Source organism: Castor canadensis, chromosome 16 (assembly GCF_047511655.1).
Source record: "Castor canadensis chromosome 16, mCasCan1.hap1v2, whole genome shotgun sequence".
NCBI lineage: Eukaryota > Metazoa > Chordata > Mammalia > Rodentia > Castoridae > Castor > Castor canadensis.
Window position 1 is genome coordinate 11,682,480 of NC_133401.1, and position 25,340 is coordinate 11,707,819.

Below are 25,340 nucleotides of genomic sequence, written 5' to 3' on the forward strand. Positions count from 1 at the left end.
CTTGCTGATTCCTGAAATGCCCTCAAGGTATCTTTTCTATTGTCCTAGTGAAAAGTACTTGGTTTCTTTTTAGTGGTGCTTATTTCTTCAGCAACCAGCTTCTTTTCTGGCCCTGCAAATTCAAATCTTCCCATTCTCCTTTTTATTATGTCTAGTTAAAAGCAGCTAAAAATACTCATACCATTGTCTGAATACTGAGCTCCTTTGAAATTTTCTCCCTCAGATTTACTAGTTCTGTTACGAGTCAACTGAGGCACGACCACCCAAGAAAGATTTTAAAGGAAAGTCTTTATTAGCCAGCTGGCGACTGCTCTGACCAACAGATTGTTGAGTCTCAGAGAGCTGCCCTGTTCCAACTTTTAGCAGGGTGTATAAGGCAAAACTCCTTGGCAATCTTTGTGAAGCAAGCAAGCCTGGGTACAGAAGTGAGACAATGGCTATTTGCTAAGGTACAGAAGTGAGACAATGGTTATTATCTATGAGTATGAATGAACACAATCAACACAATCCACACAACCATTTGACCATATCCTAGTTTGGTTCCTTCTGTTCTTTTAACTTTATGAGAACCAGACTCCCTCCTAAACCTCCCTCAGCAAGGAAATTAAAAACAGCACGTGATTAATAGCTCCCCTCTACACCTGATTAATGGCTTCCGTCTGGCTAAGTTGTTAACCATTTCAGTTCATCATCTTTAAACTCAGCCTCCTATGAAGTCTCAGGGCACTGACTAAATGTAGTTTTTGTTTTTGTTTTTTGGCAGCAATGGGGTTTGGAACCAGGGCCTCACACTTGCTAGGCAGGCCCTCTACCACTTGAGCCACTCTGCCAGCTGTAGTTGAGTTCTTTGCCACAGTGTAACATGAATGGACTCCAATTCAGCTCCTGATGGTGCTCTCATTTCCATTTGAAACTTCATCAATACAGTCTTTACAGTCCTCTGAGTTCCCATCGGAACTTAAGTTCTGCTCACAACATTGTAAACTTTTTCTAACCTGACCATCCGACACTTTCCAAATCCCTCCCACCAACCATTACTAAAGGCTCAGGACCACATGACGGTCACAACAATGACACCGGTTCTCAGCACATTTTGTTAACATTCCATTGCTATGACAAATTACCTGAGAAAATCAACCTTAAGGAGGAGCGATTTGGGCTTGTGGTGTAACTCAGTGGTAGAGTACTTGTTGCCTATCATCAATGAGGCCCTGGGTCCCATTCTCAAGACCAGAAAATTTTTAACTCAGAGGTTTAAATCATGGTCGATTGGCTCCAATGATTCTAGGCCTGTGGTGAAGCAGAACATCATGGCAGGCAGTGTTGCGGGAGTTTGCTGGCTGAGATACAGGACTCTGAGGCCATTAGCAGGAAGCAACATTTTACTGTGCCAGCACAGACTCAGCGGACTCTTGTCCAAAGGCGGAGCCCTGAGAACAAAGGGGTCTCACCTTCTATCCCCTTGCAAGCAGGTTACAGAAGCAAAAAGCAAGGTCTAATCCATATATGGTTATATTTAATTTTATTGGCTACTTTACCATAGTGCTATGTGACTTTTCCTCTCCCTGACCTTCCTCGTGTTCACATTTCTCAGGTTTTATCTCTCTGCTATGCCATCCCTACCTCCCTGCTACTTTCTCAGGACTCAGGCCTAGACTGTTTTCTTCTGATCCTCCTCCCTGTTACAGCAGCATCTGGTGGAGCAAAGCTGTTCATCTCATGGTGTCCAAAAAAGGGGGGTAGGGGAAGAGAGGGAGGCAAGAGAAAGAGAGGGAGGGCAGGAGGGAACACGGGAGAGACTAAAGAAGAAACAGAAGAAGAGATAAAGGGGCCAGGATACCAATACTCTTCAAGGGAACATCCATAATGACCTACTTCCTCCAACTAGACCCCACCTCCTCAAGGTTACACTACCTCCCAATAGTGCCACAAGCTGGTCACCACGCTTTTTGGACATGGCCTTTGGAAGATATTTCAGATAGGTTCTGTGTTGCTATGAATTTGTCCGTTCCTGCTTGTTATGCAATTTGTTAACATACAACTTTTAATACTCTTAGAATTCTGCATGATGGTTCACACCTGTAATCTCAGCACTTGGGAAGCTGAGGCAAGGGACTTGCAAGACCAGTCAGCCACAGTAACAAGGCCCTGTCTCCAAAAAAAAGTGTGGTGGTTCATGCTTGTAATCAGAGCTAATAAAGGCAGGAGGATCACTAGATTGAGGCCAGCCTGGGAAGTGAGAGCCTATCTGAAAAAGAAAGCTACTAGGGGTAGGCTCACATGATAGAGTACTTGCCTAGCATATATAAAACCTGAGTTCAATCCCCAGCACCCCTCAAAAAAAAGAGACTCGTAATTTGTTAAAATTTATTTTAAGTCAGTATCATTCCCTTTCACTTCAATTTTTCTTAATCTAACTAAAGCCAAAGTTACTCAATTTTGTTGATCTTTTCAAAGTGCCAAGTCTTAGTTCCACTAATTTTCTCTATAGTTTTTTCTGTTCTCTCTCCTGCAATACTGGGGTTTGAATTGAGGGCCTTGTGCTTTCTAGGCAGGTGTCCGACCACTTGAGCAACACCTCCAGCCTGCTATTCTCTACTTTAAAACCTATGCCTTTATCTTCGTGTGCATTCTGGAGATCAAGTCCACAACCTCCTGCATGCTAGGCAAGCCCTCTATCACTGAGCTACACCCCCAGCCCTGCTCTAATTTTTTTATTCCCTTTTATTTGTTTTGGGATGACTTCATTCTTCTTTCCCGGTTCTTTAAAGCATACAGCTAGGTTGTACTTCTTTTTTAAATCTTTTTATTCCTGTTTTCTGTACAGCTAGGTTGTTAACTTTCAACATTTTTTCTTTAAAAATGTAAACATAAGCCATTGTAGAGTTCCATCAGAACTGATTTTGCTTCACTCTGCGATATGGCTTTTTTTCATCTTCACTTGCCTCAAGATTTTTCTAATTACCCTTGCGATTTCTTGTCTGACCCACTGGTTGGTTGTGTTTAATTTTCCACATACTTGTGGATTTTCCAGTTTTCCTTGAGCTACTGAATTGTAGTGTTAATACTAAAATTGTGACATTCTGTAGGTCAACAGATGATCTATCCTGCATAATAACCCATGAGTACTTGAGAAAATGTGTATTGTTATTATGTACATATATGCATAAGATCCAGTTGGTTTATAGTATTATTCAAGGTCTCTACTTCCTCATTGACCTTCTGGATATCCCATCCATTACTGACAGGAAGGTATTAAAAGTCTATTGTTTTAAGGCAGCTAATGCTTTCTTCAAGTTTATCAGTGTTTATTTTATATATCTTTGCATTATACAAATCTGATGAAAAGAAATCTACATTTACTTTTTATACTTGCTTTTGATTATATTTTTTTCACAAAATGTTTTGTAATTTCCATCTGGATTGACTTGCTTTCAACTTGAAGAATTTTCATAGAACTTGCTAGGACAAATTCAGATTTTTATCTTTTTTTCACAGAATAATGTTGCTGGATATGATTCTTGGTTGACAGGCTTCCCCCTACTCCTTGTATACTTTGAATTTCATTCCACTGAATTCATTTCCTCCATTGTTAATGAGAAGTCTGCTGTTAATCTATTGGGTCTTCTTGGACATGCTACATCAGTTTTCTGTTATTGATTTCTAGATTTTCCCTTTGATCTTTAGTACTTGTACCTTGAAGTCTGTTTGTAGGTATCTTTGCATCCATCCTTCTTGAGTTTTTGAGCTTCTTGTGTAATGTTTTTCAGAAAATTTAGGGTGTTTTAGTGCTTATTCCACTGATACTTTCCCTCATTTCTCTCTCCTTTCCTTTTGGTATTCTCATTAAGCATATACTGATGCATTTAAAAGTCCCTCACAATCCTCTAAATTCTACTCATTTTTCTTTATTGTACTTTCTAGGCAAATGATGTAATTGAAATTGTATAATCTATTATCTGTCCTCAAGTCCTCTAATTAATTTGGTTCAAACTTACTATTTAGCCCTTCTAATTAATTTTTCATTTGTTCCTACACTCTTCAACTTCAGAACTTCTTTTTGGTTCATTTTATTATTTCTCTTTCCTAGTGTTCTCTATTTGAAGAGGCACTGTCTTTGTATCTTCTCTACATACACTTTATAATGGTTACCATAGAGTTCATCTTTTAAATTTGACATCTGCTCCCTTGCACAGATCATTACTATTGCTTTTTTAAAGGACTGTGAAAAGGTCCAACTTTTGTTCTCTTTGTGTATCTTGTAACTTACTGGTAATTGCTCATACTAAAAAAGATTTCACAGCAACTCTGGAAAATCACTTCTGCCCCCCTTTCTCAAGAGGTTGTTTTGGTTTGGTTAGTTATGTTGGCAAGCCTATTTTAGTGAAATCTATTTCCCTTTCACCTTCCAAAGTGCAGCATTTGGTGTTGCTTTTCAGCTGGTGCAGCCGTATTTGTCTTGACATGACAATAGTTTAAGCAGAATTCAGGCTGTATTTTCCTCTCTCTGTTCAGCTGTCTGCTGTCACTGTAACACTAAACCTCAAAATTGAACAAAAGTTTTAAATGAAATTATAGCAGTATAAATTTGGCGGTATCAGTGTGAATTTTATGACCTTAAAATGATATTTTACAGTGGTACACATCTGTAATCCCAGCTACTCAGCAGGTGAAGGAAGGAGGATCAAGAGTTGGAGGCCAGCCTGGGCAAAATACAAAAGGGCTGAAGGCATGACTCAAATGGTAGAGCACTGGCCTGTAAAAGGCCCTGTGTTCAATTGTCAGTACAATTGCAAAACTATTCTAATAAAAACCAAGTCTAGAAATAAAAAATAAGACAAGATTGTAAAAGGGGGTACTTCTTTCAGGGGGAGAACTAGTGAGTGATGGGAAGGGGAAAGGAGAAGTGGACAGGAACGAATATTATAGAAGTACATTATATGTGTGTATGAAAGTAACATAATGAAACCCACTAAAAACTATTAAATATGAGGGAGAAGAGTCAAGAAAGAGTAATGTAAATAAGGTAAATCTGATCAAAGTGATTATATGCATGTTGTAAGTACCATAATAAATCCCTTTATACAACTTATTTATACTAAAAATTAAGATTAAAACATGAAAAATAGGAAGCTAGTATAAATGACATCACAGCTTTATACATACTAGGTGACTAAGAAATACATAGCTATGACAAAATGGTATTTTGCCTTGAAAAAAAAATCAGTGGCTTTTTTCCATACCTGAAACTTTGTGCACCATAGCAGCAAGGAATTTTGGTCTTTAATACAGTTTACTTTAAAAAGTAACCATGGGTCTTTAAGAGAGGTTGAATCATGAGCTGATTCCATGACTCAGGGTGGGGCATGGGAGAACAAACCAACGAGCAGGGTCAGTATGACACATTTTCTTGAGGACTATAAACAGTTCTTATAACAGTCAAAGGAACAAATGTATAGTAACTCCTACAGGCCACGATGTGCCAATGTGAGCATTGGTAATCATAATATTGTTAAGTGGGAGAAGTCTGTTAAGATCACATTCATATGGATACTGAAAAGATATCACGTTTCCAACATAATACCATACTTAAAGTATAAATGTCCACATAAGATTTTAATTAATCTTATTTTCAGCTGACAATAAAAGCTGTTTATCTTTTCATCTGTTTTATGTTTGTTTAAAGGATACAGTAATCTATTTGTATTCATCTGTAGAAGCAGGATGAAATACAGGGAACTTTGACTATACCATTCCAGGTAATATTCCTGGATTGGAGGAAATGCACCCATACCAGAAGCCACTCATACTAACCATGTGTAAAAGGGCGGTCCAAAAAAATCAGTGCTTCATTATCCAAATAAATAAGAATTCAATAGAATTTCAAAAAAATAAAATAACCAAATGCCCTAAAGAGAAATACTAAAAGCATATACATAAAATGCTTTAAAAGTAGCTACTATACTATAGTGATATTAATTATAAAGGTAATGGAGAAGAGATTAAATACTGCTGATCAAGCAATCCTGAAAAGGATTATAGAGATACAATTAAATGTATTCAGACTATAATTTAAACCACATCTTTCTAATACACCAATATCAGCAAAAATTCAAAGGGACTTTTAACAATGATTCAGGGTCACTTGGCATCAGAATCTTGTTCAAGATCCTGCAACCTTGTCTTTATCTCTTTCTTTGGGGACAAGTAAAAATACTAGTAACACAATAAAGACCTAAACTGTCCAACTCCACAAAGGCAACAATGTGAAATAATAACAGGAGTAAGCATAATAAAGAAAAAGAACTAAAATTGAGGTTTCTTTGAAAATTAATTCATTCATCTTGTAAGCAAGGAGATATCCTATGGATACTTTCTTGCTTTAAAAAGTATTAGGCAAATAATGAATGGAGAAAGAAACTGGAATATAAACACAGTGGAGTATTATTCAGCAAACAGAATGAAATTGTATCATTTGCATGAGAACTGATAGAATTGGAGATCATCAGGTTGTGCAAGACAAGTCAAGCTCAGACAAATATCAGATGTTTTCACTCCTATACAGAATCCAGACCTAAAAACAACATTAAAATGACATGACTATAAAAGAGGGACTCACAGGGAGGGGGAACAGAGAGGAAGGAGGGGGTTAACAAGATCATGTAAATGGTGAATTTGATCAAAGTACATTATATGCATGTATGTAAATATCACAATGAAAACCCTTTTACAATTAATTTATGCTAATAAAAATCTTTTAAAGTATTAGGCAATATACAGAATTTTACATATATAGTTTGTAAGACTATTTTAAAGTGACTAAACTTACAAAGGGGCTCTGACTTCTCAACACAGTATTGCCATAGTACACTTCCATTGAGAGGCCCCTAGGGATCTTTTCTTTCTGTCTTTGATGGCACTACCAGGTATATAAAGCCCCTTAAAAAACTGTGCTGGGTAGATACCAAGGACATCTGCTGGGTCCAAAGGTCAAACTCAAAGAGAACAAATGAACACAAAATGGATGGAACTGGAAACAAGATATAAGAGCTTGAGATCTGAAAATCACACTTTGTATAATCTTTAAATAAAAGACAACTGCTATATCAAAAACTGAAAAATACTTAGAAAATTATAGTGTTAACTTACAAGTGCAATGAAGTAAATGGGAAATGGGAAGTAAGCATATCAAGAGAATAATATACTTTATGTGGCCAGTGTATATTCTGGAATAGAAGAAATCTATTAATATAAATTATCACTGTGGGTTTTTAAATACACTAGAATAAACACAGGATTATTCTTAATCTTAAAAGGGGGGGAGAATCATCATTTTATTTTCCCTTTCTAGTGCATAATGCCACAATGGTGTCACCTTTACTTTTTTTCTTAACCAGCTTTATTACAATTGCTCATGTGTCAGACACAGTATAGGCAGTGGGGCTAAAGTGCTGAACAAAACAAGGTTCCACAGTCTTGGAAAGGCAAAACAGTCTCAGTTTCCTGCTTACACTGAAGGGCACCAATTCTGTATTGAGTACAGTTTCAACTGTATCACACTTCATTATGTTAATACTTTAATGCCACTCATTTCAAAACAGCCTGTTTCAATTCTTACGCATATTTGACCCAAGACTAAACTACACATTACACATACTCAGAGAGGTGGCAAAGCCTCTCCACACAGATTACTTAACCTCAAACTAGACGTTTACAGTGGAGATGTGGCAGCCTCCATCTTAGCCAAATCAGCACAGTTTACTTCATTAGTAATGGGATGGCTGGTACTTAGTGTTGCAGTACAACAAACATCCCACTCAAATTATTTTCTCAAAATGTTTAATTTCAACCTAACTTCCTTTGTACTAGGGATGCAGCTCAGTAGTAGAGTGCTTGTGTGGCAAGCACAAGGCTCAGGGTTGAATCTCCAGCAACACACAAACAGAGAAAGCGTGTGTGCAAGACAGAATCTAGAACTTTTTCCTTAGTTGTAAAAGTGTTTGGGGGCCACAGAAGAAATCCGAGTATTACAGAATTATGGATGGTTTTCCCAAGAGTGATCATGGCACTGTGGCTCTATAATACTGAATGTCTGAGAGATTCACGCTGATATAACAAGGGGTAAAATGTAATGGTGCATAAAACTTAAAGTACAACAAAACTATACATAAAAATACAACAAATTGTTAACTATCTTGAATCTGGGCAGGAGTACATGGGTGTATATTTGAGTATTTCAACTTTCCTGTATGTATAAACATTTTCATAATAGTTCACTTTGTAAGTAACTTTTACTTTTCTATTTCTGGCTAATATATAATTTATCTTAACTTCTGGATAGATCATAAATTATAGGATTTTTGGCCTTTTGAAATTTTTATGGCAAATCACTTTTTAAAAAAAAAAACTTCAATTCTTCAACAGTTATATTGTCAACATCTCCATACTCACTAAATCCATAGGGTTTCTTTCTAGCATTAATTTTATGTAACTTAGTGAGTGCTCAATAAAAGTCCTTTTGTGGGGCCAGAGGGTCTGGCTCAAGTAATAAAGTGCCTGCCAAGCAAGTGCGAGGCCCTGAGTTCAAACTCCAGTACCACCACCATCATCACCACCAAAAAAAAAGGCCTTTTATGTTCTTTACCTTTCATTAGATTTTATCCAGAATGAATTAAAGTTTAATAATGGATGAATGGGTGAGGTTTTCTTAAATTATCTGAAATAATGACTTTCCTCTCACCGAATTAATGCTAAGGAAAGAACAATGTAAAAGCTATTATTTATGAGCACAGGTGTGGTCAGATACTTTTTCAAGGAATTTATATGTACTAAAACACTTTCACTTTCACAACTGTACTAGGTACTATTCCCTTTGCACAATAGTATTAGGTACTATAACTGCTATTTTACAAATGATGGAAAAATAAAATAAACATCTAGCCTAATGTCATAGTAGGATGGCAATGATAAACAATGTACCTCAAGTAAATCTTTTCTTACATTTGTTCCTGTAACTGTTTTCCCCTAGTTTCAGTATGCTGGATTGATTATTGTTCAAAGACCTAAGTTTATAGAACTAGTGGATCAAATAAGATATCTCATAAGGAGTACATTATGAACATGAATGCTACTCTATATTCTTCACATTCAAAGACTTTCTCACTAGAATATCTTCTCTGAACTCTAGGTACCACTTTCCACATTGTTTTCAAAGGGTTTTTCACCAAATACTAATGTTGAGCAAATTCCAATTCACATTTCAGGTTCTTCCAATCTTCTTTTATAATCATAGGATTACTCTCCAATATGACTTCTCTGATGTTGAGCAAATTTTTCATACAGAACAAAGGCCTGTCCATACCCTATATTCATAGGATTTCTGAAGATTCTGAATTTTCTGGTGTGGAGTAAGGTAACCATTTATAGGGTTTCAGAGCTGTGTAAATTCTCAATGGCCAGTAAAAGCTAAAGGAAGTTTGAAACTTTTCCTACATTCCTTACATATCAGTTTCATACCAGAATGAACACTCCCTTGTGCAGAAAGGAGCTAAGTCTAAAGACCTTCCCATGTTCCTTATACTCAGGGTTTCTCACCAGTATGAATTCTTTTATGATGAATAAGCCTTGCATTCCAACTAAACATCCTTCCACATTCCTTACACTCATAGGGTTTCAGACCTGTATGAATTCTCTGATGGGCAAGACAAGCTGAACGAAATCTAAGTTTTCCCACACTCCTTACATTCACAGGGCTTCTCACCAGTATGACCTCGCTGATGTACACTCAGTTCATAATTATTGCTAAAGGCTTTGCCACATTCCTTACATTCATATGGCTTGTCACCAGTATGAATTTTAGCATGCTGAACTAATTTTGAATTGCGACTAAAGGCCTTCCCACATTCTTTACATTGGTATGGTTTTTCACCAGTATGTATTCTTTGATGTACTCTGAGGTCTCTACCACAAGAAAAGTATTTCCCACATTCTTTACATTCATGGGGGTTCTCACCAGTATGAATTCTGTAATGTCCAAGAAATAGGTAATGATGTCGGAAGGCCTTCCCACACTCCTTACACTCAAAGGGTTTCTCACCAGTATGGATCCTCTGATGATCTCTAAGGTGTGTGCTACGACTAAAGCCCTTCCCACACTCCTTGCATTCATAGGGTTTCTTTCCAGTATGAATTCGCTGATGCTGAATTCATATTACTGACGCCTGAAGGCTGTCCTGCATTGCTTACATTTAAAGGGTTTTTCACCAGTGTGGATTCTCTGATGAGCAATAAAAGGTGAACTAAGTCTAAAAGTTTTCCCGCATTCTTTACATTCATAGGGCTTTACACCTGTATGAATTCTCTGATGTGCAGAAAGGACTGAATTAACTCTAAAGGCTTTCCCACATTCCTTACACTCGTAAGGTTTCTCACCAGTATGAATTCTTTTATGATGTATAAAACTTGAGCTCCAACTAAAGGTCTTTCCACATTCCTTACATTCATAGGGTCTTAAACCAGTATGAATTCTTTGATGTGCAGTAAAAGCTGAACGAAATCTAAAAGTTTTGCCGCATTCTTTACATTCATAGGGCTTCTCACCAGTATGAACTCTCTGATGTACAGTCAACTCATAATTATTGCTAAAGGCTTTCCCACATTCCTTACATTGATAGGGCTTCTCACCAGTATGAATTCTAGCATGTTGAATTAAGTTTGAGTTACGACTAAACGTCTTCCCACATTCTTTACATTCGTAAGGTTTCTCACCAGCATGATTTCTCTGATGTACAGTCAGTTCATAATTATTGCTAAAGGGTTTCCCACATTCTTTACATTCACAGGATTTCTCACCAGTATGAATTTTAGCATGCTGAACTAAGTTTGAATTGCGACTAAAGGCCTTCCCACATTCTTTACATTGGTATGGTTTTTCACCAGTATGTATTCTTTGATGTACTCTGAGGTCTCTACCACAAGAAAAGTATTTCCCACATTCTTTACATTCATGGGGGTTCTCACCAGTATGAATTCTGTAATGTCCAAGAAATAGGTAATGATGTCGGAAGGCCTTCCCACACTCCTTACACTCAAAGGGCTTCTCACCACTATGGCTTCTCTCATGAACTCTAAGGTGTGTGCTACGACTAAAGCCCTTCCCACACTCCTTGCATTCATAGGGTTTCTCTCCAGTATGAGTTCGCTGATGCTCAGTAAGTTGATACTGACGCCTGAAGGCTGTCCTGCATTGCTTACATTCAAAGGGTTTTTCACCAGTGTGGATTCTCTGATGTTGAACAAGGTTTGAAATACGATTAAAGGACCTCCCACATTCCTTGCATTCAAATGGTTTCTCCCCTGTATGAATGTTCCTATGGTAATTTAGCTGGGTGAGAAGACTAAAGGTCTTTCCACACTCCTTACATTCAAAAGGTCTCACACCACTATGAAATTTCTGATGTCGAATAAGCTGTATATGAAGTCTAAAGGCCTTCCCACATTCCTTACACTCAAAGGGTTTGCTTCCAGTGTGAATACTACGATGTCGAATAAGATTTGAACCACGGCGAAAGAATTTCCCAAATTCCTTGCATTCATAAGGTTTTGCACCAGTATGAATTCGCTGATGTTCAATAAGGTAGTATTGATGTTTGAAGGTGGTACCACATTGCTTACATTCAAAGGGTTTCTCACTTGAATGGGTTTTCTGATGCCGAGAAAGTAGCAGGTGAAGTCTAAAGGCCTTCCCACATTGCTTACATTCAAATGGTTTCTCACCAGTATGAATACTCTGGTGTTGAAAAAGGTTTGAGCCACGACTGAAGGTCTTCCCACACTGCTTACACTCAAAGGGTTTCTCATCAATATGAATGTTCTTATGCTGAGTAAGCTGTGTCAGAAGAGTAAAGGACTTTCCACATTCTTTATTTTCAAAAGGTTTCTCACCAGGATGAATTTGGCAATGTTCATGAAGCTGGTAAAAATTGAAGGCCTTCCCACATTCCTTACATACAAAGGATTTCTCACTGAAATGAATCTTCTTAGGCTGAATGAGGTTTGAGCCAGGATTAAAAGCTTTCCCACACTCGTTACATTCATATGGTTTCACACCAGCATGAGTACTCTGATGTTGAACACGGTCTGAGGCATGATTAGACTTCCCACATTCCTTACATTCATGTGATTTGTCTGTATTGTGAGTAAGAGTATGGCAAGCATAAGTAGGTATTTTTTGATAACCAATTATCTTCTGATTGACATACCTGTCTTGATATCTCTGTAGTCTCTCAAATGTACTATATTTTGAGTTATTAAAACTGGAGGCTTCTAGACCAAGAGTTTTACTTATTTGCTTTATATTTTGTTTGGGTAAAATGAGTTCATAAATATGATTTTCTGGAAATAATTTATCAGCTCCATAATATGACTCCAAATCTAAAAGAAAAAGGGAAAGCATATTTTATTTTCCTATGATACATATACATACAAGACCTATTAAATGATGTAACTCTAAAATAGTTTCTGAGAATTTGAACAAAAACAAAAATGTAGTTAAGAGGTTAACTTTTTGAAACTAGGTGTGAATCAAAATCATCGGTAAGCTTGTTACAAATATTGATATTCAAGCAACTCAGATGCACACATTCAGAACTTTTAGGGTAGATCCTAAGAACATTTATTTTCAAAAGATGGTTCTGATGTAGGTCAAAGTTGAAGAATCATACTTAAAACTGTTTTTTGGATGGCCTGTTTTTACTCCTAAAATCAATAAACTTTTTAGTATCTTCTTGCTTTGCTCAGACTGTTTCATCACCCAAGCATCTTCTCACCTAGCTTCTTATACAAAACAGTCTATTCACTTTTAAAACTTAAGATATATATTTTTCTCAGAAGAACTGTACCTGCTGGGCCCCAAGTAAATCCCCAACCTTTACTTTCTATTCCAAAGCTCTATTTCTTGCCTTTACAAATTATTATATTTTCACTCATGAAGGTATTTCTTTTTCTATTTTTTGTGCCTAAATCTGTCAATGGTTCTAGGCATAGGTCATAGTACAGAACTGTTTACACAATCCTGATAGCATCCACCATTTAGTAACAGGCACATGCCACATAATTAGTGTTTAAAAGATCATTAGAAAACAAATGAATAACTGATTAATAAGGGAAACAAGGTTGAGAATAGAGATAAATTACAAACACAGTGGGAAAGGGTTATCATAATCATTAATTCAAAAACTTAATTTAAAGAGCCACTAGCTGGGTGCCAGTGGCTTATACCTGTAATCTTAGCTACCTGGAGGTTGAGATCAGGAGGAACACAGATCAAGGCCAGCCCAGGCAAAAAGCTCATGAGACTTCATCTTAACCAATAGTTGGGCATGAAGGTGCATGCCTGTCACCCCAACTATAGCAGGAAGTTTAAAATAAGAGGATCACAGTCCAGGCCAGCCTAGGCAAAATGCAAGACCCTATCTCTAAAATAACCAGAGTAGAAAGGGCTAAAGGTGTTGCTCAAATGGTAGAGCACCAATGGTAGAGTGTGAAGCTCTGAGTTCAAACCCCAGGACCACTAAAAAAATAAACAAAAAATAACTATGATAAACAGAACTTGTCTGATACCACTTCTATTTCAAATGGGAGCAAATGCACATTTGGGCCAGCTCATCATGTATACCTAAAAATGGGAAACAAAAGGATACCATAAGAAAATCTGGAATATTAGGAATAAAAGAGCAAGAGAAATAAACCTATTATCTGAGTAAATATAAAAGGCCAAACTGTGGTCTTGAAATATTTTCCATTAAATGCCTGGGGACATGCCTAATTCCAGGTTTGGAAAAGATGGACTAGAACAGGTTGTTTTCCTATACAGCTTAGAATCTCTGAAAGACTACCAAGGTCAGGCTAAAGGGGCTCAAGCGTCACTTTCAGAAAGTTCCCACTGGACAATGATGAGACAATGTTAGCATCAGTAAAAATACTACAGTGAGACATAGTAAATATTTTAATTCCATGTATTCATAGTCATTCTGAAACATAGGCCACCTTTGAAAGGATGCTAAGAAGCTAACTCATTAGGTTGTAAACTCGTAAGCAAAGGAAAAGGACTGGCTTTTCCATATTATCTATGTAACTAATTGAGTAACCAAGTGATAACTGAGGCAGTTTCTTTTTATAGATGTATTCCAGCTAATGAATAATGAATGAAGAATAGGTATCAAATACCATCATTTTGCAACCTCTTGTGAATTAATGGACATAGAAACTGACCACAGATAGCTACTAACATTACTTAAAACAAGACAGACAAACATGTGCTAACTGACTGAGGCATACCACCATCTGAAAAACATTCTTGCCAAAATATAAAGTCAACACCAGAGTTTCACTAAATTTCCAGATACAAATACCAAATTACAAGGAATAGAGAGAGGAACACGTTAATCTGTTCCACAAAGAGGCAATCAGCAAAATCTAGAGGGTGAGAAACTACAGAACTTCTATCAAGAAAAATAAGGAAGGATTTTTTTTAATTGAATGTGAAACCATAAGAGACTTCAAAGATATTTTAGAACAGTAGGCAAAATAAAATCAGACTACTTGGAGATATTCACATAGAACATCAACTCTGAAAAAATTTCTAGCAGGGAAGGAAAGGTGAGTACATGAGAGACTGCTGGGGCAGCTGGCTTTATCATGACTTGGTGTTATTGCATGCGTATGTTAAAATAATGATGCAATTCTTTGTTTCTTATGACTTTCTGTATTTTTCTGATAGTTTGCTTAAAAACTAAAATGTGAAAAAATGTTAAGCATACATCAGAACATGGGCTGCAAATATTCTATATTCCTCACATGACAATCTTGTTCTGGCCTAACACACCTATCTCCCTTCACTTACTCTGAGCTAACCATCTTACTGCTCACAATCACAGACATCATTGCTTCTTAGGCCATTGTTTTCCGCTCAGTCTGACTGGAATGCTCTCACCTAGTAATGGGCCTGAACTCTTGCTTCACACCTCTGTGCAGGAATGCCCACTTTTAGACATGTTCTGTGACTCACCAAGTGCTGTTATTCTCACCCCATTGCTCCTACATGCATGTCTCCATTACAATTCTCTAATGTTACTTATTCATTCCTTTGCTTGTTTAATCCATGACTTACCAACTAATGGCAAAACATGTGAGAGCAGGGACTTTGGCAATCTTATTCATTATCACTATACTAATAGTGCCAAGCACAACATCTTGTTCAGAGGAGACACTCAACAAATATTTGCTAATATATGATGCATGTTTCAGACAGTGGAAAGATGCATATAAATCTAAATGCAAAAGCAGAGCTGGCAAGCAGATGGATCCAAAATAAGTTAAAAATTTACACTGACTTGAGAAAAATGGCAGATTAGAGACACTCAGCCCTTTCCCAAGCCTCCATGAACTAAAACAGTCATCAGATTCATGGCTGAAAGAGAGAAGGGTGTCAAGGAAATGCTATGGACAGTAACAGTAAATAGCACTCAGGATAAATAAATCACATTTTAGGCCATAAAACAGTTCTTAAAAATACAAGAAAACAATTTTTTGTATCCTATCAGATCATAATAGGATAAAACAATACATCAGTACTAAGAAAAACTAGAGAAACACATAGAGATTGAGCGATACACTTCTGAATGATTAGGGGGTCACTGAGGATATCGAGGAGTTAGAATTAAATGAGAGTTATAATACACATACAGCTAAAGCAGTTCTCTAAGAGGGAAGTTTATAGCCATGACTGCCTACATTAAAAAATCACAGAGACCTCAAAAAACCTAATGATACACCACAAAGTCCTAGAAAAACAAGAAAAAACAAACCAAATCAAGTTTGTAGTAGACAGAAAGAAAAAGTAAAGATCAGGGCAAAAATCAATGAAATAGAGACTAAAAGAACACAAAGACCAATGAGAGAAAGAGCTCCTTTTTAGGAAAAAATGAAGAATACTGATAAGCCTTTAGCCAAACTAACCAAAGGTAAGGAGGAGACTTAAATTAATAAAATTAGAAATAAATAAGGAGACATTAAAACAGATACCAGCAAATTCCAAAGGATCATGGGGGATATTTTAAAAATTTATATTCAAATAAATTAGAAAATCTAGAAGAAATGGGTATATTTCTAGATACATACAATCTAACAAAATTGAATCCAGAGATTATAAATAACCTAAATAGATCTGTAACAAGCAATGAGGCTGAAGCACTGATAAAGAGTACCCCAACAAAGAAAATCCAGGACTGAATGGCTTCACTGAATTCTACCAGATCTTTAAAGAACAACTAATACCAATGGTCTTCAAACTATTCCATAAAATAGAAATTAAAGAATGCTAGAAAACTCATTCTATGAAGCTAGTATTACCTGATGCCTAAACTACAACTAAGAAAATGATGGACCAGTTTATTTGATCAACATAGATGCAAAAATCCTGTTTTTTTGGGGGGAGGTAATGGGGTTTGAACTCAGGGCCTCTTGCTTGCGAGGCAGGGGCTCTACCACTCAAGCCATACCTGCAGCCCCAAAAATTCTTAATAAAATACAACCTGAATCCAGCAACACATGAAATACACACACCACAATCAAGAAAGTTTCACTGCAGGAATGCAAGGATGGTTCAACATATGCAAATCAATAAACATTATACAGTACATAAACAGAATTAGGCACAAAAATCTTATGATCATTTAGAATAGATGTAGAAAAAGACTTTGACAAAAATCTAACATCCCTTCATGATAAAAGCTCCAAAGAAACTAGGAACAGAAGCAACATAATGCAATATAAAAAAGGTTACACATGATAAACCTATAGCTAACACTGTTCTAAAATGAGTAAAAACTGAAGAATATCCCCTAAATTCAGGAAGGACACAAGGGTGTTCACTCTCTTTATTATCATTCAATATAGTGCTTGAACTCATAGCTAGACCCAGTAAGGCAAGAGAAAGAAATTAAAGGAAAACATCAAATGATCCTTATTTTTACAGATGATGTGATCTCAGACTCCACCAGAAAATGATTAGAAGTGATAAACACCTCCAGCAAAGCAGCAGGATACAAAATCAACATACAAAATTCAGTAGCTTTCCTATACATTAACAATGAACAGGCTGAGAAAGGAATCAGAAAAGCAGTCCTATTCACCAGAGCCTCTAAAAGACTAAAATACCTAGGAATAAACCTAACAAAGAAGGTTTACAAGACCTCTGCAATGAAAACTATAAAACACTATAAAAGGAAGTGAAGAAGACATTAGAAGATGGAAAGACCTCCTATATTCATGGATCAGCAGAATACTGTCACAATGGCTAAGCTACCGAAAGCAATCTACAGACTACATGCAATCCCCATTAAAATTCCAATGACATTATTCAGAATTAGAAAAAGCAATACTCAAACTCATATGGAAGCACAAAAGAACAGCCAAAGAAATCCTAAGCAAAAACAGCAACATAGGTATTGTGATAGCTGACCTCAAATTACACAGAGCTATAGAAACAAAAACAGCGGGGTATTGGCACAAAACAGACATGTGGAAGAATGGAATAGAAGACCCAGAAAAAAGTCCACATGGCTACAACCATTTGATTATTGGCAAAGATGCTCAAAACACACATATACATTAGAGAAAAGACAGCCTCCTCAACAAATGCTGGGAAAACTGGATACACACAGGTAGAAGACTGAAATGACTCCTACCTCTCATCCTGTACAAAAATCAACTAAAAAAAGGAACAAAGACCTTAATTTAAGACCTGAAAGTTTGAAATGTTAACATTCGCTGGTAAATGGATGGAATTGGAGAACATCATTCTGAATGAGGTTAGCCTGGCCCAAAAGACTAAAAATTACATGTTCTCCCTCATATGTGGACATTAGATCAAGGGCAAACACAACAAGGGAATTGGACTTTGATCACATGATAAAAGCGAGAGCATATAAGGAAGGTATGAGGATAGGTAAGACACCTAAAAAAACTAGATAGCATTTGTTGCCCTCAACGCAGAGAAACTAAAGCAGATACCTTAAAGCAACTGAGGCCAATAGGAGAAGGGGACCAGGAATTAGAGAAAAGGTTAGATCAAGAAGAATTAACCTAGAAAGTAACACACATGCACAGGAAATCAATGTGAGTCAACTCCCTGTATAGCTATCCTTATCTCAACTAGCAAAAACCCTTGTTCCTTCCTATTACTGCTTATACTCTCTCTACAACAAAATTAAGAGATAAAGGCAAAATAGTTTCTGCTGAGTATTGAGGGGTTGGCAAGGAGAGGGAGGGGGTTGAGGGAGGGGGGAGAAATGACCCAAACATTGTATGCACATAAGAATAAAAAAAAAAAAGACCTGAAAGTTTGAAACGACTAGAGGAAAAAAAATAGGAATATCACTTACTATAAAGGCACAGGGAACTATTGACCAGGACTCCTAATAGCTTAGGAAATAAGAGCAAGAATTGACAAATGGGATTAAATCAAAGGAAATAATTACCATAGTAAAGAGATGGCCTACAAAATGGAAGAAAATTTTCCAGCTTTTCATCTGACAGGAGATTGATATTCAGAATATATAAATAGCTCAGAATATTAAACACCAAAAGAATAAATAACCCAATTAACAAATGGGCAAATGAATAGTTTTCAAAAGAAGTACAAATGGCCAATAAACACATGAAGAAATCTTCAACATTCTTAGCCAGAGGAAATGTAAATCAGAATAACATTCAGATTCCACCTTGCCTAGTCAGAATATCTACCATCAAGAAAACAAGAAGAACAAATGCTGCCTAGGATGGGAATAGAAGGAACCCTTATACACTGTTGGTGGGAATGTGTATTAGTGCAGGCACTATGGAAAGCAGTATGGGTTCCTCAAAACAAAAAAAGAATTACTATATGTTCCTGCCATATCACTCTTGGGGATATACAGAAAAGAATGTATGTCAGCATACAATAGATACATTTACACACCATTTTTTTTCATTTTTCTTTTATTATTCATATGTGCATACAAGGCTTGGTTCATTTCTCCCCCCTGCCCCCACCCCCTACCTTACCGCCCCCTCCGCCCCCTCCCTCTCCCCCCCTCAATACCCAGCAGAAACTATTTTGCCCTTATCTCTAATTTTGTTGTAGAGAGAGTATAAGCAATAATAGGAAGGAACAAGGGTTTTTGCTGGTTGAGATAAGGATAGCTATACAGGGCATTGACTCACATTGATTTCCTGTGCGTGGGTGTTACCTTCTAGGTTAATTCTTTTTGATCTAACCTTTTCTCTAGTACCTGTTCCCCTTTTCCTATTGGCCTCAGTTGCTTTAAGGTATCTGCTTTAGTTTCTCTGCGTTAAGGGCAACAAATGCTAGCTAGTTTTTTAGGTGTCTTACCTATCCTCACCCCTCCCTTGTGTGCTCTCGCTTTTATCATGTGCTCATAGTCCAATCCCCTTGTTGTGTGCCCTTGATCTAATGTCCACATATGAGGGAGAACATACAATTTTTGGTTTTTTGAGCCAGGCTAACCTCACTCAGAATGATGTTCTCCAATTCCATCCATTTACCAGCGAATGATAACATTTCGTTCTTCTTCATGGCTGCATAAAATTCCATTTACACACCATGTTTTTTACAGCACAGTTTACAAGTCATTGAATCAGCCTAGTTGCTCATCAAAAAAATGAATAATTAAAGACAATGTGGTATAATGGAGTATTATTCAGCCACGGAGAAGATTGAAATTATATCATTTTCAGGGAAATGGATGGAACTAGAGATCATCATGTTAAGTGAAATAAGCCATACTTCACTCATAAGCACCACATTTTTTCTCTCATATATACAATCTAGATTCATAAATACAAACAGAAAAAAAAGACACAAATATAAACAGAGGACTATTTGAGGTAGAGGGACCAGAGAGAAGGTGGGAGTGACAAAAGAGGGTTGTGGGGGATGAATGTGACCAAAGTACAATGTATGTATGCATGGAAATGTCATAATGAAACCCATTATTTTGTACATTAAAAATTTACATTGAGAGAGAAAGGATAATTGTTCCACTAAAAAGGGGAAGGAAATCTGAGAAGAAAATGTAGGTGATGAGTAAAAATGAAGATGCTTTGGCAGCTCTTGCTATGATCTTCATTTCCTCCCTAGATCGCAAACATTTTTATCAATACAACTTGAGTCTGCTGAAGAAATTTTTTCAACCAACGGTTAGCAATGTGGTTCCTCTCTAACCACAAGGACCTTCCCAACAATGATGGCTTCCCCTGTCTGCCTTATCCTCACTTACCTGGGTTCCACCTGCTTGTTTCTTTCCTCATGTTCATCCACCAGGGCTCTTTCTCTTGCTCTAGTAAGGTAATCAGATCTGGCTTGGAAATGAACCTTCCCACTTAGAAGAAAAGAAATAACACACCATGTAGATTTTTAAAAATATAAACTTATTCTTAAAACTCTGAGAACCAGTTAAATTTATGAGTCTGAGGAAAGACTTCAGAGATGAGAAGCTCAAGAAAGAGACACCAAGTACTTTGAAAAAATTACTTAATTTCATTTGAACTCATAGAAGGTCTTGCACTTTGAGAGAAAGTGTAACTTAGTGGCTGAGAGCTTGAACCTTCAAACCCACTGTCTGGTTCAAATGCTGTCTCTGCTACCCATTACCCATATCTTGGACAAGCACTAAACTCTTTCAATGCTCATATCTAAAAATACAGATGGTAATACCTATTTTATAGTGTTGATACTAAAATTAAGTAGGTTAATATATTTAAAATACTTCAAATGTTCTGATGTATAATAGCACAAATTTTAAAAAATTATGTTTGTTATTTATTCTCCTCCTGAAACATTTACAGTTCATCTGTAGTACACTCATTCAATTAAAAAGACAAATTTCATGGCCTGAAACTTTCAACTTCAAAGCAGGTAAAAGAAATGTTTGTTGAAAGAAACAGAATATATTCACTTGAGTTTTAATGGATTCTGCTGACCCAATCAATATTATATAAATTGCAGAGGCTCTTTTGACAGAAAAATTAAAGACGATGTCTTCTTTGCAGGTAGGCCAAAAGGAGAAACAAAACAAGAAAGAGAACATCTACAGTACTTCTGAGATGAAATACAATATGAAACCTAGTTTCTTAGATCCTGATCTTTCATTGAATGTCCAAGATTTCAAATTTAGTCCCACATTCATGAAAAACACAGGCAATTACACAGAGGACTAACTCAAGGGAGGACAGATACTAAGAGGGGTGGGCAAGAGGCAGGCACTTCATGGAAATTCCTATTTTCAACCAAACAAATCTTAAACTATTTCTCTGGGTAAAAGGAATTCAGCTACCTCTTTAAAAACAGCCCTGAAATTCACAATGAGAAAAGCTGATATATTGCAAAAAAACATTTCACATGAACTGTGCAGATGACCTTACCCACAGCGACAAAGTTGCTGTAGGTCTCCAACATTACATCCCTGTACAAGTATCTCTGGGTAGGTTCAAGGCATTCCCATTCTTCCTGAGAGAAGTTGACAGCCACATCACTAAATGTCACTGGCCCCTAAAAACCACAAACAGTGAAATTAAAGGAAACTGGCTGAAGAACAATAAAAAAATTTAAGTGTAGGAAACTTACAGGGTGCTGCATGCTCCTGAAGAATCCTGCTGCTGTGGAATAATTTACTTGTCCCAGAACAGTCTGAGCTTCTCCACTAAATGATCATGGTGCCTGCTGTATGACTCACAAATGCTTGGTAAATGTGCAAATCTATCTTTTAAGTTACAACAACAAGAACAAAATCCATGAAATGTCTCCCAAAGTTTTGTACAAAATATCTTTAAAAATAAGATTTATCTGCAACTGAGAAATGCTCAGTCCTCAAGTTTATTATGGTATCAGATGATACCAAGAGTATTTTTTCCAGCTTGAGGAATGACTCAAGTGGTAGAGCACCTGCCTCACAAGGGTGAAGTCCTGAGTACCACCAAAAAAAAAAAACAGTATTTTTTCATCACAACAAATTTTTATAAATTGTATAACAGTCCATATAACTAACATATTAACTGCTGTTTAGTATTTATACATTTAAGATGGTCAGTGTCTCAGGGTTTGCTCAATTTTAGAAATCTGCAATTACCTCTGACTTACAATCTAGGTGATCTTTTCTTTCTGCCTTCACTGAGCATTTTCCTAAAAGCCCATGAAGTAAGTTATCTTGTCGCACATGCAGACTGAGGCAGTCACTCACTATAAATCCTACCTCCTCTGCCCAGAAAGCTCAAATCTGGGGAGAACTTTCAAGGCTTTCCCAAGTGTGATCTAATAACATCAACTCAAACTTCTCAATGCCCTATTTCACTTTGTGACCAACTCTTCCACTGTTCCAACACTTCTCCTGACCAAAGACTAAGCACACAACACATGGTGAATAAGGAGGGCAATCAACACGAGTTGGAAAATACAGTGACAAATAGAAAAAGCACTGAACTTCCAGCCCTCAATGTAATGGGGAAAACTGGGGAGTAGGATCTTGGATCCATAGGTAGGAAGCTACAGAATAAATGATAGCAAAGAGTCACCTAACCTGAGGGTTATCCTATGTCCAGGAAAAGAGAAGTAACAACTTACCTGGACCATGTTTTCAGAATTGTGAAAAGTGACAAATCTTCAGGCTTCCTCTCTTGGAAAACAAAAAGGCCTTTGTCAAGTTCAAAGCTCCCAGAGTAACTTAAATCAACATGATGATATTATTCTGTACTTTCATTTCCTAACTACCTATGCTCACGCTTCTCTTTCCACGACTCTCCAACCACACACACACTTCCTCTCAAACACACAAACTGGCAGCAGACGGGAGGAGTCTGGATAAAACCAAGCTCTTTCCGAGCTCCCAGGGAAGCTACTGTACAGGCAGGAATGCAGAAATGCAAAGGATAAGTATTTCTGCCTTGATGTTCCTCCAAAACATCCCAGGAAGGGTTCCCACCTGACCACCAGCCTTGGGATACATAACTTAGCCTAGGATTTGGCACCTCTCTCCCCCCACACCCCATTTCACCTTTCAGTGCTGAGAAGGGTCACATCATCTAAACAAGAACAACTTCATGAACTCAGTATTGGGTGAAACAGAGAAAGGCACAAATGCTGTAGAGGATGTTCATAGACTTGCTTAGGGAGTATTCAGCATTCTGTAGCCACTCTTAGTAAATGAGATTCCTATGTGATGTAAACTTTTCTTGACTGCTAAATGGTTTTTCCCATGGTTTATAGCATGATTACTGCTTAACTTTATATTGAGTATTTTTCTTTTCATTGTTTTTTATTTTTTCTTTTAGTGGGACTAGGGTTTGAACTCAAGGTTTCATGCTTGCAAAGCAGATGCTCTACCATTTGAGCCACACCTCCAGTTCATTTCGCTCTGGTTTTGTTGGAGATGGGGGTCTAGTGAACTATGTGCTCAGGTTGGACTCAAACGTTGATCCTCCTGACCTCAACCTCAAAAGTAAATAGAATTATAGACATAAGTCACTGGCACCCAGCTATCTTTTTATGATTCTTGGTGAACATAATCTTATTAACAGTTATATACTATTATGGAAGGCTAGGATAAGACTGGCTTAACTATTTCCATATTATGGGATACTTAATTTGTACAAGATAATTTTAAATGTTATTCCAGGTATCAGAGTCTGTTGATTCTAGACCAGAGTTTCTCACCCTCACCACTACCAACATACTGGGCTGAATAATTCTGTGTTAGGAGGTGTGGGAGGACTCTCCTGTGTGATTTCATCTAAATACTAGTCTTCTTGTCCAAGCAGAGCCTAGAATTATAAGGTTTATTTCCATTCCATCCAAGAACTGTCATTCTTGTGAAAGACAGTTCACAAGAAGAGATGAAGAGTTTGCCAAATGGTTATGTGAATACTGAGGACTAAGGAAAGACAAGGGACAATGTTAAGGGACCAAAATGGTACCCCCTCCTTCATTTCCTGACATTTTACTGTAATCTCTATTGTAAAATCAAAACCACATTTATTAAAAACAAAGCAAAAACTCACTCTTGAATTTTAGATGTGCAATACTGCTCTCATTCTATTCCTGGCTCTTCTTTTGGGTAATGACACAACTGGGAAAGGAAAGCAAGCACGAAACCTCACGCTTTTCTTACAGACTGAGTTTGAAAGCATCTTCCAAGGGCACGCGTTGCCACACGTCACAAAAGAGAACAGAAGCGAACGTGCGCAGAATGGTTGCTAGAAGCGGAGCTCTAAGAACACCGGGATTCGCAACGCCGACCAGACGTCCTGGGTGACACTCGGAGGCCCTCGGGGTCTCAAATTCCCAGCCCAAATCCAGGACTGCACCTTCCTGTGATGAGCTTCATTTTAGACTCAATACCTTATTTTCCTATTGGGCCATTCGTCTGCTTCTGTCCACGCAGCTGTGAGAGAAAAACAGCAAGCAGCAGGAGCCGAGAGACACCGCACAGTGACACTCACACAGCCACTACAAAGAGCGCTCGGTGTCCACACGTCCTTCTGCTTCTACGCAAAAAGCCATCGAGCACACACTCCCACCCTCCGCTTGTCACTGAGCCCTGCTCTGGCAGCCACCAACTTCTTCCTCACCTTACTGCGTCTTCGACCCCGGAAGTAGATTTGTTAGGTCCTGCGCAGTGACTGCTGGGAAATAGAATTCCTCCCAAGAAAATCCCTGGTTGTCTAGCGCTCTGCAGTCACAGCGCTCCCAGCATGCAACTTGGGCCCGCCCGTCTGGGAGCCGAGCCCGGTGATTGGTGGGCGTTTTAGCGGCGTGCGCAGGCGCAGATAACTGCTAACGATAAAGACGTCTGAGAGTTAATCTTCTTAGGTTGCCCAAGTAATTTATTTTTCTATGGAGAAGAGTGCAAAGGTGCATACTTCTTTTTAAAGGAAGGAATTCAAAGTAGAATTATATCAAGATGTAGCTTGATAAATCAAGGTTAACATATATCTAGGTTAACATTGTTTAGGTTAAAATATATTTACATTCAGGCAAAATATTTTAAGGCAATATTTTAAGCTGCATATTGAATATTGAAATGAACAAACACAGAATGTTTATTTTTGATAAATGTATTAACATACATTAAGCCCACCTTTTTATTAGAGAATTTATTGCATGTGGCTTTGATCAAGTGCAGTCAAAAATAAATTTTGAAAAAATAAATTTAATATTTATAAAAGTTTTAATTTCCTGCCTGTTCATTCCACAGCTCGGTTGATGTGGAGAAGCTTTTTGTCGGTGC

General features: G+C 37.4%; 1 protein-coding gene across 1 annotated transcript; it reads right to left on the reverse strand.

Moving 5' to 3' along the window:
• Positions 1–301: 301 nt before the first annotated feature.
• LOC109697925 (uncharacterized) lies at positions 302–24,807 on the reverse strand. The gene is made up of 5 exons (XM_074058703.1): positions 24,112–24,807; positions 21,686–22,730; positions 21,484–21,610; positions 20,340–20,441; positions 302–12,432 (listed from the first exon to the last, which is right to left on the reverse strand). The coding sequence occupies exons 2-5, from the start codon at positions 21,695–21,697 to the stop codon at positions 10,211–10,213; spliced, it is 2,463 nt and encodes an 820-aa protein (XP_073914804.1). The 5' UTR covers positions 21,698–22,730; positions 24,112–24,807; the 3' UTR covers positions 302–10,210.
• Positions 24,808–25,340: the final 533 nt, after the last annotated feature.

Excerpts from the sequence above, each read along its gene's own strand:
- LOC109697925 (XM_074058703.1), bottom strand. Across the intron at positions 20,442-21,483 it reads CAGCAACTTTGTCGCTGTGG|TGGGAAGGTTCATTTCCAAG; the intron begins GTAAGGTCATCT and ends TTTTCTTCTAAG. Across the intron at positions 12,433-20,339 it reads AACAAGCAGGTGGAACCCAG|ATTTGGAGTCATATTATGGA; the intron begins GTAAGTGAGGAT and ends TTTTTCTTTTAG.